The sequence below is a fragment of the Malania oleifera genome, chromosome 8 (genome assembly GCF_029873635.1).
Source record: "Malania oleifera isolate guangnan ecotype guangnan chromosome 8, ASM2987363v1, whole genome shotgun sequence".
In the NCBI taxonomy this organism is placed as follows: domain Eukaryota; kingdom Viridiplantae; phylum Streptophyta; class Magnoliopsida; order Santalales; family Ximeniaceae; genus Malania; species Malania oleifera.
In genome coordinates this window covers 91,293,744-91,306,476 of record NC_080424.1, presented here as the reverse complement: position 1 = coordinate 91,306,476, position 12,733 = coordinate 91,293,744, and the positions used below count along the sequence as shown (strand labels likewise).

At 39.1% G+C, this 12,733-nt stretch overlaps 1 protein-coding gene across 1 annotated transcript; it reads right to left on the bottom strand.

Moving 5' to 3' along the window:
• Positions 1-11,170: 11,170 nt before the first annotated feature.
• LOC131163128 (uncharacterized) lies at positions 11,171-11,929 on the bottom strand. The gene has a single exon (XM_058119870.1). The coding sequence runs from the start codon at positions 11,674-11,676 to the stop codon at positions 11,299-11,301; it is 378 nt and encodes a 125-aa protein (XP_057975853.1). The 5' UTR covers positions 11,677-11,929; the 3' UTR covers positions 11,171-11,298.
• Between the last annotated feature and the right edge of the window lie 804 nt (positions 11,930-12,733).

Sequence of the window (12,733 nt, the reverse complement as noted above, 5' to 3'; positions counted from 1 at the left end):
GGCATCTTAGGGTTTAAGTTGTTTTTTTTCTTCTTTGGCTTATAAAAGCCACAAGGCCGGAGGCTAAAGGGGGGGGGGGGCAACCCTAAAAAAAGAAACACTCTTTTGCTGTTGCGCATCCCCCCCTCAGGCAGCCATCCTCGCTTATCTCTCTCTGTCTCTCTCTTTTATCCATATACCTAGCCACCACCCACACAACCTCCTCTTCCTCCCTCTGCCTCTCTCCCTGTTGTTTTCTCTCCCTCTCTTCTCTGCTTTCTCTCTTTCTCCCTATGCTCCCCTACCTTTCTCCTTCCTGTTTTCTTTTTTCAGCCAACCTGTCATGAGCCACCAGCCCCCGAGAAGACCAGCCGTGAACCACCCTTGCTCCCGGCCACTGTAGCTCCACATCACCTCACTGCAACACCTAGCAAGTCCCCACCACCGTCATGGCCACCGTCTAGTGACTGACGAGGCCGAAATCGAAGAGAGATAGAGGAGAGGCCGTAGGAGAGAGAGAGAGAGAGAGAGAGAGAGAGAGAGAGAGAGAGAGAGAGAGAGAGAGAGAAAGAGAGAGAGAGAGAGAGAGAGAGAGAGAGAGAGGAAAGTTGTGTTGATTTTTCTATGATTAAATTGAGTTTAAGGCTATTTATACTGCAGGATTCGTTGACGAGCCACGTCACCTCGTCGACGAGTCCTGTAGAAAGTTCTTCAACAAATCTGCACCCTCGTCGACAAATTTCATACTTACTAAAAATCCTCTCTCGGTATCTTCTCGTCGATGAGACAGGACCTCGTCGATGAGATCCTGAAGAACCCTCATTAACGAAACCCCTGTGTTCGTCGACGAGTGCTTGGAGAATTTCTTGGGTTATTATATCCAAAATGCAATGTCGTCGACGAACGCTCTACTGCCTCCTTCTGTTTTTGTTTCCATTTCCTTCCCTCTTTATTATTTAATTATCATTATTCTTCAGGTCGTTACAACATGTGTGACACCACGATTTTCATACAATTTTTTTTATAAACAATAATAAATATTCACAAATCGGCTACATCAACAACCCTGTTACCACTCATATGACCCGACCCACATTGGGTATTGGGTAAAAAGTTATTTCATATATATAGCCTAACAGCAGAAGATAGTATATACTTAATAACCAGAATACAATACCCAGAGTATCAACATACATATATATAATTATCATTATTCTTTGGGTCGTTACATTCTCCCCTCCTTATAAAATTTCATGCTCAAAATTTGCTGTTTATATATCTCATTATCCTTTAAAGGCAAAACGGTCTATTTATTTTATTATCTTCCCTCACTTATGACGGAGGAATACCGTGGTTACATGGGTAGTTCTGGGAGATTACAATTATGAAATAAAATTCTCCCAAAATCAAAATACTACCTATCGTATACACTACATTACAATTACATTATACAAAACAAAATAAAATTACTACTACTCTAATCTATACATCACCGCTGGGTTCACTAAATAAGTGAGGATATTTCTGTCTGATCTCATCTTTAAGCTCCCACGAGGTTTCTTCTACCGCATGATTCATCCACAAGACTTTTACTAACGGAATCCTTTTGCTGCCCAATACCTGTTCTTTTCTATCCAGGATGCGCACTAGGGCTTCTTTGTATTCTAGATCACCACTGAGTTCCAATTCTGCATAGCTAATGATATGGGAAGGATCTAGGACGTGTTTCCTTAGCATAAAGACATGAAATGCATCGTGAATCCTGAATAAAGATGGTGGTAGAGCTAGCCGATAAGCCACTGACCCAATCCTCTCAAGTATCTCAAAGGGGCCAATGAACCTAGGGCTCAACTTATCCTTCTTCCCAAGCCTCATGATCCCCTTCAATGGTGCTATTTTCAAAAATACATGATCACCCACTTCAAATTCCAGTTCGATGGCGAGTATTCGCGTAGCTTTTCTGCCGACTCTGTTCTGCACTGATTTTATCTCGAATGAGTCGAACTTTATCACAAGCCCGTTGAATCATCTCTGGGCCCAAAACTTGCCTCTCGACGACTTCATCCCAAGAAAGAGGTGATCGACATCTTTTACCATATAATGCCTCGTATGGTGCCATGTCGATGCTAACCTAATAACTGTTATTATAAGCAAATTCAACTAGCGACAAAAATTGAGTCCAGCTACCAATAAAATCCAGTACACACGCTCGCAACATATCCTAAAGTATTTGAATCGTTCTCTCTGTCTGACCGTCTATTTGAGGATGGAAAGCGGTGCTGAATGCTAGCTGAGTCCCCAGTGCCTCCTCCAAACTCCTCCAGAACCGCGATGTAAAACGTGGATCACGGTCCGAGACTATGGATACCGGAACTCCATGGGGTCGAACAATCTCCTGAATGTAAATCTCTGCTAATCTACTCATAGGGTAGCTAACTTTAATAGGCAAAAAATGAGCAGTCTTCGTCAGCCTATCAACAATCACCCAAATGGCATTCTGACCATGTAGCGCCGGCGGTAGCCCAGTAACAAAGTCCATGGATACGTGGTCCCATTTTCACTCGGGAATAAAAAGTGGCTGCATCTGACCAGCCAGCCTTTGGTGCTCAACTTTAACCTGCTGGCACGTCAGACATTGCTGCACAAATTCTGCTATTTCCCTCTTCATGCCATTCCATAAAAAATACTCCCACAGATCTCTATACATTTTTGTACTACCAAGATGAATAGTGTATAGAGATCTGTGTGCCTCTTCTAGAATCGTCCTCCTGATACTGTTATCTATAGGCACACACAATTTGGTACAAAATCTCAGAGCTCCATTATCGGAAATGCTGAATTCCTCTCCCTGACCATCCTAAATTCTGGCTAGCATCTCCACTAATTTGGGATCATTTCTCTGAGCAGCTTTAATTCTTTCATACAATGCAAGCTGTACAACCAAACTGGCCATGAATGCTTGAGGATCATCTACTACTAACTCCACACCAAGCTTTTCCAAGTCCATTTGAATCGGTGCTGAACTACTGCTACTAGCTGCACTATATCCTCCGATTTACGGCTTAAAGCATCAACTATCACATTTGCTTTACCTTGGTGGTAACTGATAGTACAGTCGTAATCCTTGATGAGTTTCAACCACCTTCTCTGGCACATATTCAACTCTTTCTATGTGAAGAAATACTTTAGACTCTCGTGATCAGAAAATATCTCACACCTCTTACTATATAGGTAATGTCTCCAGATCTTCAGTGCATGTACAACTACAGTCAATTCCAGATCATTAGTAGGGTAGTTCTTTTCATATTCTTTTAACTTCCTGAACGCATATGCTACCACCCTATCACGCTGCATCAGTACACAACCAAACCCTTTCAAAGACGTGTCACTGTAGATAATATAACCATCACCTCCAGAAGGAATCGTCAGAACTGGTGCAGTGACGAGCCACTTCTTTAATTCCTGGAAACTCTGCTCACATTCTTCATCTCACACAAATCTGACATTTTTCCTAGTCAAACGCATGAGAGGTCCTGATAAAATTGAAAATCCCTCAACGAATCGACGGTAATAACCCGCCAGCCCTAAGAAACTCCTGACTTCCTACACATTCCTCGGCCTGGCCCAATTTACCACCGCTTCAATCTTGGTGGGATCTACTGAAATACCATCTCCTGAGATCACATGGCCCAAAAATGCAACCGTCTCAAGCCAGAACTCACACTTACTAAACTTGGCGTAAAGCTCTTCCTCTCTAAGTGTTTGCAGTACCTGCCTAAAATGACCCTCATGATCCTCAGAATTCTTTGAATATACCAGTATATCATCAATAAAAACTACCACAAACTAGTCTAGATACTGATGAAAAACTCAATTCATCAAGTCCATAAACACAATTGGGGCATTCATCAGACCACAAGGCATAATGAGAAATTCATAGTGCCCGTACCTGGTCTTGAAGGTTGTCTTAGCAACGTCCTCTGCTTTTACTCTCACCTAATGATACCCTGATCTGAGGTCAATCTTGGAATATACCTGTGTACCCTGGAGCTGATTAAACAAATCATCTATACGGGGTAGAAGATATTTATTCTTGATAGTAACCTTGTTGATTTCTCTGTAATCAATACACATCCTCAATGACCTGTCTTTCTTTTTTACAAACAACATTGGAGCTCCCCATGGCGATACACTAGGTCATATAAACCTCTTGTTCAACAAGTATTGCAACTGCTCTTTTAATTCTCCCAATTCATCTGGAGCCATATGGTAGGGAACCTTAGAGATCAGTGTCGTCCCTAGAGGCAAATCTATAGGAAAATCCACCTCATGTTCGGGAGGCAATCCTGGTAGTTCCTCTGGAAAAACATCTGAAAATTCCCGCACGATTGGGGTACTATCAAGCTTTGATTCATTTTCTAACGCTTTCTTTATAAAAGTCATGAATCCTTGACTTCCGCCCCGGAGTAATCTGCTTGCCTATATAGCTGACACCAGTTGCGGTGGAGTGTGTACCTGTGAACCAACGAATCTGAATTCCTGCTCACCAGGGGGTCTGAAAATTACTTCTTTCTGATAACAATCAATGCTAGCACGATTAGTAGCCAACCGGTCCATACCTAGTATTACATCAAACCCACACATCTCAAACACAATTAGGTTTGCTGGTAGTACTCTCCCCTGAATTTCTATTAGATAACCTCTAAGAATCCCCTGACAACGTATCATTGACCCTGACGGTGTAGCTACTGACAATTCCATATCTAACAATTGGGTCTCACTTCCCGATAATTTAACATAGGATGCAAAGACAAATGAATGTGTAGCACCTGAGTCAAATAAAAACAATAACTGGATATGATAAAACAGTAAAAGTACATGTCACCACATCTGCGGCAGTCTCAGCATCACCTGGCGTCAGAGCGTAAACTCGCGCTGGGGCTACATTCCTATGCTGGCCTCCATGAGACGCCTGATATCCTCTTTGAGCTGCCTGATGTCCTCCCCGATAGAGCATGGGAGCTGGAACCTGGTCCTGCGGCCCTAGGCATGCACGTGCCATGTGCCCGAGTCTCCCAAAATGATAACATACACCTCTCCCTACCAGACACTCCCCCAAATGACGTATCCCACATGTCTGGCACACTGGAAAGGTCTGCATACCCTAGTACTCCTGAGGTCCTACCGTCTGCCTCTAATCTCCTCTATCACGGCCTCCTCTCCATGGACCCCTACTGGAACTAGCCTGGTAATCCTAAGGCGCCGACCTCTTCCTTTGACTCTGCGTTGCTAAAGCCCTATGAATACGACTCTCAATAATCGCAGCTCTATTTACAACCTCCGTAAATTTCTGAGCTCTGAAGCCAATCACCTGCTCAAACAAGTTCTGCCTCAATCTCTCTTCAAAATTCCTGGCCTTTTTCTCTTCATCAGGCGCTAGATGTGGAGCAAAACGTGACAACTTGATAAATCGAGTTGCATACTGGGATATAGTCATCTGCCCTTGTACCAAATGCAGAAACTCTGCTACCTTCGTGCTCCGAATGATAGAAGGAAAATATCGCTCAAAGAATAGCTCCTTGAATCGATTCCAAGTCACTGACATTGGAACCAGCCTCTGCTCCTCTATCAGTCGCGCTGATCTCCACCAGCCCTTCGCCTCCCCTGTTAGTTTAAACGCTGCAAATACCACCTTCTGTTCATCCGTACATGGAAGCACAACCAGCATCTCTTCAATATCCTGGACCTAGTTCTTACAATCGGGTCATCTCCCCCAGCAAAGGATAGGGTCATCATCCGCATAAACTGTTCGATCGAACAGCCACTCTCCCTAGAGCTCCTGGCCATCTCAGTAATCACCTTCTGGGTGACGCTGCGCAGAATGGCATCAGTATTTGCACCTCCCATACTGGAAGGTCCTGCTCCATCCCTTCCAGCGTTCGTACCGCTACTTCCTGGATCCATCCTGAAAAACAAGAACGCACTTAAGAATCTTATCTCCTGCACAGATCTAATCTATTTTATTCTACTCAAATCCTATATTTATAATTAACTACTCTCCCCAATCTTAACTTAAAATCCAGTTCTGCCACCTAGACACACGACCCGACGATAGTTTACTATGATTTTCTTGAAATCATCACCCTAGGAAAAACACAGAAACCACCACGGAAAATCTTGTACCCAGACCACAGAACAAACCTAAAATTCTTCCCTATACTCTGGTATTGCTTCCGCTGTATTCTAAAGTCTACAGAACCTAGCAACCTAAGCTCTAATACCAAATTGAAACGACCTACTAATAAAATAAAAAATTTTCTCCTAGTTTTAAATTCAATAATTAACCTAAACAGCGGAAGGCCAATCATATAAAATAAGACCACACATAATACAATACCAGAGTGTCAAATCATCCCACAATATACAAACTTTGCTGTTCTCTCGAAAACTACCCTTACAGATACCAAGGGTTTACAAAACATGCCACCCAAAAATAATACTCACTCTCAATAAGGGCAGTACAACAACCCCTCTACCTACGAGCCTGCTTTGCTCGCCTAGCTGGTTCACCAGAAAAACAATTCAACATTGGGATGAGCCAACGCTCAATAAGACGAAACATGCTATTACTAGGGTGTAGCTATTGAGCTATAGTTTAGTAAAAAGAATCTTATTTAAGAATAATATGAATAATTGAATCTAAAAATGTTGATATTACATAACGTATAATAAAACCATTAACTACATAACTGAACCTGCCAATCTGTATGAAATTACTTTTCATATTAATACTACTATTTCTGAAAGTCTAATAGTACTCATAATATCTAAGAAATTTCCCTGGATGGTTGTATGTCATGATTTAACCCCTCATGATAGGGTTGTGTGGCCCAAAGGCGGGACCTATCCTGGCTGGCCGACCAAGGTAAGTCAGCTGAACTCCGACAGTCTGATTTGCCCCCTCAATCCATATCTGATGGAGAGCCTGTCCCGACGTGGGCACGACTGACCTCATACCACTTACTATCTGAGTAAAGTGGTTGCACTCTGAACTGAATATCTGTAGCTACGGTATCGTGCTCTGCTATCTAATCCATTAGGGTCTGATACTATATAAGTCGCTGATATCTGTAATATACTGTTTTTACTGTGGTTTCTAAAATAACCATAACCCCATAGAATTTATCTGAAATTCTAAATAAACTAACGGAAAATCTATTTTCTGTATAACTGAACTGCTATCTAAATATCTGTTTATTGGGGCATTATGGTACTGATAAACTTGTTATTCTATAATTATTGAAAATGCATACTTCTGAGTATACTATACACTAAAAAATTTGTCATTCTATAAACATGCAAATAACATGGTATTTCTGTTAATAACTATAAACTTGGTATTCACAAATTTTATAAATATAGTACTGTTCAGTTATCAACTCAAGCCACACAAATAAATATTACTATTATCAGGTTCTGGAAACTGTAAATATATATATATATATATATATAATCTGAATAATAATTTGATAAAAATATATAATTCGTACTAAACTCGTAAAAGGGTTTCCTAGCATAGCATATTTCCCTTACCGACTACTAAAAGGCCCCTATGGTATACTGGTCTAACTCCCGTAGGGCTTCCTACTCAACACCCTGAAAACAGCATTCGCTAGAACAAAATATCATTATTTCTTTGCCTCCATCATTTCCTACAACTTCCAGAAGGCCAAAAACTGAATATAAGGCCTTACCCTGATTGTGGGAAGAAATTCAACTCGATCCAACCGACGATCTGCCTTAGTAAACTTGGAAAGAACTTCGCCAGGAGCGTCGTGGTGGCCTTAAATCATCGATCCGGCGACTGACGGGGCCGAAATTGAAGAGAGATGGAGGAGAGGCTGTAGGAGAGAGAGAGAGAGAGAGAGAGAGAGAGAGAGAGAGAGAGAGAGAGAGAGAGGGAGAGAGGAAAGTTGTGTTGATTTTTTGGCGATTAAACTGAGTTTAGGGCCATTTATACTGCGGGATTCGTCGATGAGCCACGTCACCTCGTCAACGAATCTTGTAGAAAGTTTGTCGACGAATCTGCACCCTCGTCGAAGACTTTTAGACTTCCTAAAAATTCTCTCTCAGTATCTTCTCATTGACGAGACGGGACCTCATCGACAAGATCCTGAAGAACCCTCGTCGACGAAACCCCTGTGTTCGTCGACGAGTGCTTGGAAAATTTCTTGGGTTATTATACCCAAAATGCAATGTCGTCGACGAATGCTCTACTGCCTCCTTCTGTTTCTATTTCCATTTCCCTCCCTCTTTATTATTTAATTATCATTATTCTTCGGGTTGTTACAACATGTGTGAGACCACGATTTTCATACAATTTTTTTTTTTATAAATAATAATAAATATTCACTCGTCATCAACAATATTCACAAATCGGCTACGTTAACAACCCTGTTACCACTCATATGACCCGACCCGCATTGGGTACTGAGTAAAAAGTTATTTCATTTATACAGCCTAACAGTAGAAGATAGTATATACTTAATAACTAGAATACAATACCAGAGTATCAACACATATTACCATCACATACCCAAAAACAACACAACCCTAGGGGAATTACACCCCCCCTAGTCCAAGAACTCACCCCATGTGTCAGGATCTTAGCTCCCTATGGTCTCGGAACTCTATCACCTGGCCTATCTCTGTTCCCTAAAAAATTTAGATAATTTGGGTGAGACATATTTCAGTAAGAAGGAATAAATTATTTATATTGTGTGGCAATATGAATTCAGTTATAACACACTTTACTTTTCAAATCATCATTTTATCTGAGAAAATACACTAATATACACATTCTCATAATTATATAGATATACAACACAAGCTTTTATAAGCTTTAAAACCATTTCTCAATTTTATCATTCTCTATTTCTCATTTTCCATTATTTCTTTCATTTATCATTTTAGCCCATTTCTATCATTCTTTCACTTTCCATTTCCATTTCAATATCCAGCTCATGAGTATCCTTAGTATCTAGTACCAACATCGTGTCTGTAACTCATGGCTACCCTAAGAATCTTTCTTTCCACGCTATGCTTCCCCTCATGGTCAAGATTGTGCAGCCCGAAGGCTGGATCTAATCGCGGTTGGCCGAGCTGATTAGATCAAAATATCATATCACATATCTCGCGTCTGTAATACGACTGGCTGACCTATAGCCCTGATCCGGACTCATAGGGCGCAACAACTCTACTAAATAGCTCAGTCAAATGTCACGCCACACGCTCTAAGAGTCCGTGTGGTTGCACTACACCACTAGCAACGGTATCGTGCTTAATATCACAACCCATCATTAGGGTTTCTATAACCATCCATTAGGGTTATCATTACCACATACCCGCAATCATTATGCGGTATTGACATTTCATCAATCATATTTCAGTGATCCCATTGCAGCAGTCGCACTTTGTAATGTTCACATTTTCTCAGTATTCACAGTCAGTATACTTAATTCAATCATTACATTTCAATCCCATATTGCAGTATTCATATTTCCCATTTTTACATTTCAGTATATATGTTTCAAGAATTCACATTCTCATTTTCACGTTTCAATATTTTCATATCAATATACATCATTAATCTTATATTAGTATATCTCAATTCATCTCAATAAGAATGTTCTCATCATTTTTTGTGTACATTTTATCATCTCATAATAGTATCAAGCGTGTTTCACGTATTTCAACATTTCTCAAAATACCCATATCAGTAATTTACATAATCTCATTTTCATAGAAATCATTTATATTCACATATAAATACCCTATTTCATTATTTTCCATTAACATATCAATAATTCTCATTTCTTTATTTTCTTAGAAATTACTCATCATTATAGTTCACATTTTTTAATATGCGTCATATGCCACACAGTTTTCATATAATATTCATAATGTATTGATTTCACAAGGAAAAATACCATAACTTTATTTTCCACATATTCATTTAATCAATAATATAAAAATACTGCTATAATTTATTCTCCTTACCTGACTTACTGAGAGACTCGTTAAAACCCAAATCCTACGCCCTTAGCGCCCGAAATTCAAATCCTGTAATTTGCAATTTCCCTAGATTAGTTAATTTATTTTCCAAAATAATACTCATATAACCTTCATTTAGCTCCATTTACTCAAAATTAACATTTAAACTAATATTTAACATCCTTACTTGGTTTCTTAAATTATGCTTGCAGGGTCCCGAAATTACACTTGCGGCGCTTACCCGGACCCTGAATTCCAAAAACCCTACTCAACCTCAGAATGCCCAATATTCTAGCATTTTTAAATCAACATTAATTAAATAATGATTAGCCCCTTAATAACCCCCTTGTCCCAATTTTAGGGTTATGCCTACGACGGCTCCACGAAAAATCCACTCCACTAAACTTGCAGAAAATTATCCATAAATTCTCGTGGTGGTGTCCGATCGTCAATTGAGCTTAAAATTTACACGAAATTGAGGTAAAAGTGAAATTTTAACTTACCCTAGGAGATACGTTTACGCCACTCCTACAATCAATCCGCTTCAGTAGAAATGATGGCGATGAAAAATGGAGTCCAACGGTATTTTCGATCGAACGAGTATCCGTCAAAAAAATGAGAGAGGGAGAGAGAACGAGGAGAGAGACGAGAGACTCTGGGGGGTCTGTGTAGCCTCCTTTCTGAATGTTCAAATCCTGAAGCTTAATAATAATAATAATATAATATTTAATTAATAATAATAATTTATTTAATTAATAAAAATAAAAATAAAAATAAAAATAAAAAAATAAATTATTTTGTAAAATTAATTAATCTATTATTATTATTATTATTATTATTATTATTATTATTTATTTATTTTTATTTTGAAAAAATCAACCCACTAATCTATAACCATTTTTTTTTTGGGGTTATTACAACATGCCCCGTCCCAAACTTTGCCATAAAGTCCAAAACGAGCAACTACGAATGCAAACTTGAAGAAGTGCTTCTTGCACGGCCCTCTGTAATTCGAAATATGATAATATGATCTCTTGTTTCGAATCGCCGCGGCTGGAACGCTAAACTAGGTCGACTGTAAGTTTGTAACTTCTTTCTAATGAAATTTGAATCAAACAGCCACCAAGAAGACTCGTTATACACAGAAGCAATTCAACATTTCAACACTAAATTTATCGATTCAGAGGATACGATTATTAATAAAAAGATTAAACAGAAGTGATCAAGCATTCAAGCCTGCATATTTTTCTTTTTTAAAAAAAAAACTCATTCCTCAGACTCCTCCACAAACGCTTCCATTCGCAGAAGAACGAAACCAACTGCAACCCCCATCAGAACCAGGCCATTCATAATCGCCGCAATCCTAAAAATCTCTGCCGCAGCATTGCACGTAGAAGAAAGCGCACCTCCGCCGCTGCCTCTGCCCCGGGACGGCGGTTTCAGGGAGCTCACCACCTTCGCAAAGCACCGTTCGGTGCACTCCGGCAGACCCAAAGAGGCGACACCGTTGTGGGCTTTCAAACCCCCAAAGGAATTCAAGCCTCGTATGTACAAAGCCCTGTTCGATCTCCTCTTCTGGGCTTTCCCGCCGGCGCCCCCGACGGTGACTACGGCCGGAGAGAGAGCAGCTGATGCGATCGCCATGTCTGCCCCCGATTGCGAGGATTAGCGGAGAAGAAGATAGGGATCAGATGGGAAATGGGAGTCTTGTAATGAGAGAGATCAGAGAGAGTGGATAAGGTGAAGTAATGGCTGGCTTACATAAAAGGAAACAAGATAAGAGCTTGAAAGAGGGCAACGGCCACAAATTTGAGAATGTGCGCTCCTATTTCTAAATTCCAAGGGTGCATCAAATGTACCGAATTAATTTTATGAAATGTGCTTAGCCTTTTTAACAATTTAAGTTACAATCTCTAGTTTTTGTATTTTTTTTTTTTTGAAAAATTGTTTTTAAAAGTTTGGCAACAAATACTACTACTTTTTAGTGAGCTCAATTTTAACCAAAAATTCAAATTTTCAAACTTTGAAATATGAATTTCAGACTTTAGATTTGAATGAATTTAAAGAAATTTTAATATAATTTTATATTATATTTTATTTAAATCTAATACAACTTCAAATCTAAGACTCTTCCAAATACATAGTAAGAGGTTATATAGTTTGAAACACATGTTTTGTGTAGCCTTCATTTATGTATAAATTCATGAAAGATTAAAAATATGATTAGAGATGAATTTTGAAATATTCTAACTTTATAACATTACTTTAATAGTATGTTGGGTTTTTCAAGAGACATTAAATTGGAAAAAGCTTAGAAGTGTCAAGTTTAACTTCTATGATAGATAAAGGGGCTTAAGGTATATGATGGGAGAGTTATTTCTCGCTATTAGTGCAGGGTTAGTTTGAACCTTTAATAAACCATATATATATATATATATATATATATTTGAAACTTAATAAGTGACTATTCTATGAATTTCCCTACCAATAAGCTAAATCTTGATAGGCAATAGAAGAATTTTAAGTTAGAAATTTGAAATTTTGTTAAAATAACAATTAAAAGCTATCTATATCGATATAAAATATTGTTTGTTTTGTCTATCCATCTTTGGATACTATTATTAATAAATTCTTAGGACTTTTTTTTTTTTGGTGATTTTAACATCCACTCAATTTTATTTTGTGTTGCATCAAATGTTTA